This window comes from Octopus bimaculoides, chromosome 6 (assembly GCF_001194135.2).
Source record: "Octopus bimaculoides isolate UCB-OBI-ISO-001 chromosome 6, ASM119413v2, whole genome shotgun sequence".
Classification (NCBI taxonomy): Eukaryota; Metazoa; Mollusca; class Cephalopoda; order Octopoda; family Octopodidae; genus Octopus; species Octopus bimaculoides.
In genome coordinates, this window is record NC_068986.1 from 8702830 (window position 1) to 8705950 (window position 3121).

At 35.3% G+C, this 3121-nt stretch overlaps 1 protein-coding gene across 1 annotated transcript in view; it reads left to right on the forward strand.

The window, feature by feature from the left end:
* Nucleotides 1-934: 934 nt before the first annotated feature.
* The window catches only part of LOC106869367 (double-stranded RNA-specific editase 1), a 40078-nt gene continuing 37891 nt past the window's right edge, over nt 935-3121 (forward strand). Inside the window, exon 1 of the mRNA XM_014915089.2 lies at nt 935-1730. Coding sequence (XP_014770575.2) covers nt 1025-1730 — 706 coding nt within the window. The 5' untranslated portion in view covers nt 935-1024. The remainder of the gene's footprint in view (nt 1731-3121) is intronic.

Consider the following 3121-nt stretch of genomic DNA (forward strand, 5'->3'; position numbering starts at 1 on the left):
TGTGTGTGTGTTTATATATATATATTGGTTGGTTGGTTGGTTGCCGGATGCAGTGGAATTTTGTCTTCAAGCGCTGCCAATATATGATGTGTAGACAACAGAGGTTCCCTTTAAGAAAAGAAGGAGCCAGCTGCGCTTATCTTCTGGTTAGCTGTGGAAGTAACATCACTCATTGCTTTTGAAACAGGGTGGTTTTTAGGGAAGAGCATTTCAAAGCTTTGGTATCTAATGGAATTTATCATGGATATTATCTTGATATTTCTCTGTTATGCAATGAAGGAACATTTGATAGATTTTGGGTTTGCTTGTGGATATTGATGTTGATAACAGCAGAAAAATGGTTGGAACATTTTGGTATTACAGTTATATATAAATGTTTTTATCCACTGAACAATTTAAAGGCAAAAAGAAACTCCAACTATTTGTGTACTTTTCTTGATTTTGTTCTCCCCTTCAATATTTTATTTATTGTTAGTGAAATTTAAGTTTATAATTAGATTTATAATTAAAAAAAAAAAAATTGTTTCTTACATCGATTTCCTTTACTTATTTAACCAGATATGATGATCATATTTTAAATTTATTCTGTATTCATCATATTTTTTCTTGTTTTTTACCTGTAAATTCCTGACGCTTATGTAGATATATTCCTCACCTATATACAAGGGTTGTGGAGTAGCAGCATTCTTGTAATGCACAAAATGTCGTATGTAATTTCATTACATATCTCTAGGTTTTGGGTACAAAACTCAATGATAAATGTATATACCTGTTTGTTGAAAACTTGTGCGGGTGGTGGGTGAGCTAACCATCCAAAGTTTGTCCTATGTCAATGTTGAAAACCATTTGTTCTATAGAAGAATTTTAAGTGATTTACAAAAAATATTGGTTGTAAGATTTTTTTTCTTTTTAACTGATTTTAACGAGAGTTAAATAAATCCCCAATTTTTTTTCTTTTCATTATTCAGACGGTGAACAAGATGTGAAATCTGAAGAGGGTGAGAATAAAGACGGTAAAGGAGAGATGTCGGCCCAGAAGCGCTCATTTCCTTGGAATGGTGAAAATGGTCGTCCGTCAAACAAAAAAAAAAAAGCTCATGGTCCTACCCTTCCCAAGAATGCATTAATGCAACTCAATGAAATTAAACCGGGTTTGGAATTTCAGTTAATGGGTCAAAGTGGACCTGTTCATGCTCCAACATTTAACATGAAAGTGGAGGTGAATGGTGAAATCTTTGAAGGAGCCGGTCCAACCAAAAAGAAAGCCAAACTTCAGGCTGCTGAAAAAGCTCTGAGATCTTTTGTTCAGTTCCGTAATGCATCCGAAGCATATCAGGCAATGGGCAAAAAAGTAAATTCGTTAGATTTTACATCAGATACGGCAGATATCGGTACTTTTATTAATGATTTTGAAGACAAAGTAGAAGGGGAGAATAACGAAGTAGCACAAGGGGTCTCCAAAGCCAATGGCTCCCATACAAACCAGAAAGCTACATTAACACCCCAGCCTGCAGGTAAAAACCCTGTGATGATTTTGAACGAGTTAAGGCCGGGCTCAAAGTATGAATTTGTTTCTGAATCAGGTGAGAGCCATACGAAAACATTTGTGATGCAGATTACAGTGGATGGCATTGATTTTGAAGGTACTGGCCGCAATAAGAAGCAAGCGAAAGCAAGAGCTGCTCAGGCAGCCCTTGCACAGGTTTTCAATATGCAACTCTTCCCACCTGGTAAGTACCTTGATGAGTCATCTCTTTTAATTTTTGTTTATGACTGACAATTCGACTTAATGATCTTCCTGAAATCCCTTTAATATTTTCCAACTACATTTGTTGATGATCATAAGAACTTCTAATGTAAAGACTTGATATTTCAAATGTTAGTTTATGTTGTAGCTATTAACCCTTTCACCGGTATCTACATGTGTGTGTGTGTATGTGTGCATGCACAAACTCACTCATCACACACACACACACACACACACACACACACACACACACACACTCACACTCACACATACATTTAGGTATGAATACTATATGTATGCAAATATATATTTGTGTATATATGTATGTATATTTCTGTATATGCATTATATATATATTTATATATACACACACAGGTGTGCCCATAAACACACACACACATACACTTACACTATATATGCACATATATGATCATATATATATATATATATATATATATATATATATATATATATATATATATATATATATATATATATATATATATACTTAAATGTATAAATATGTTGGTATGTATATATATTTGTTTATACATCTATAATATTAGTGTTTGTGTATTTTTTGTGTGTGTGTGTGTGTGTATATATATGTGTGTGTGTGTGAGAGATAGATATATAAAAACCTGTAGTATGTGTGTTTGTGTATATATATATATATATATATATATATAAATTTCTGTGTTTGTGTTTGTGTTTGTGTGTGTGTGTGCAGGGAATGGCATTGAATATTTTGGTGACCTTTTGCTTGCGCTTGAGGTCATGGTGTTCCTGTATTGCTGAGTTTATGATCCTTATTGGCACTGGATATCTTGCCCTGAATTATCCCAGGATCATGCCTGCAGGGTGGGAGAGGGTCTGCGAGGTCTTGTGCAATCATCAGCATGGCAACCATCTGATGCCTAGTTGAGTTGGAGGATGCCACAGCGTGCATGGAAACTGGACATGAACCCAGAGGAAACCAACTGCTGGTGCAATGACCTCATGCATGGGCATTTTACATGGGCAATGGTCAGTAATGGTCTTCCTCGGTTACAAGTGGACAGCCATCATCAATCCATAGAAGTGAAGCCAAATGATATGTGGAGCTCACCAAGGGTGGTTACTCTGCTTGTGATGACCTGTCCAACCCATGTCAGCTTGGAAAACAGCTGGGAAATGATGTTACGTGTGTATGGATGTATGTTATATGTGTATGTTATGTATGTATATATAGATATAGGTATGTATGCATGGATATATGTATAGATAAGTATATATATGTATGTACATAATGCATATATTTGTTAGTAGATATATTGGTTTGTGTGTGTGTGTGTGTGTGTGTGTGTGTGTGTGTGTGTGTGTGTGTGTGTGTGT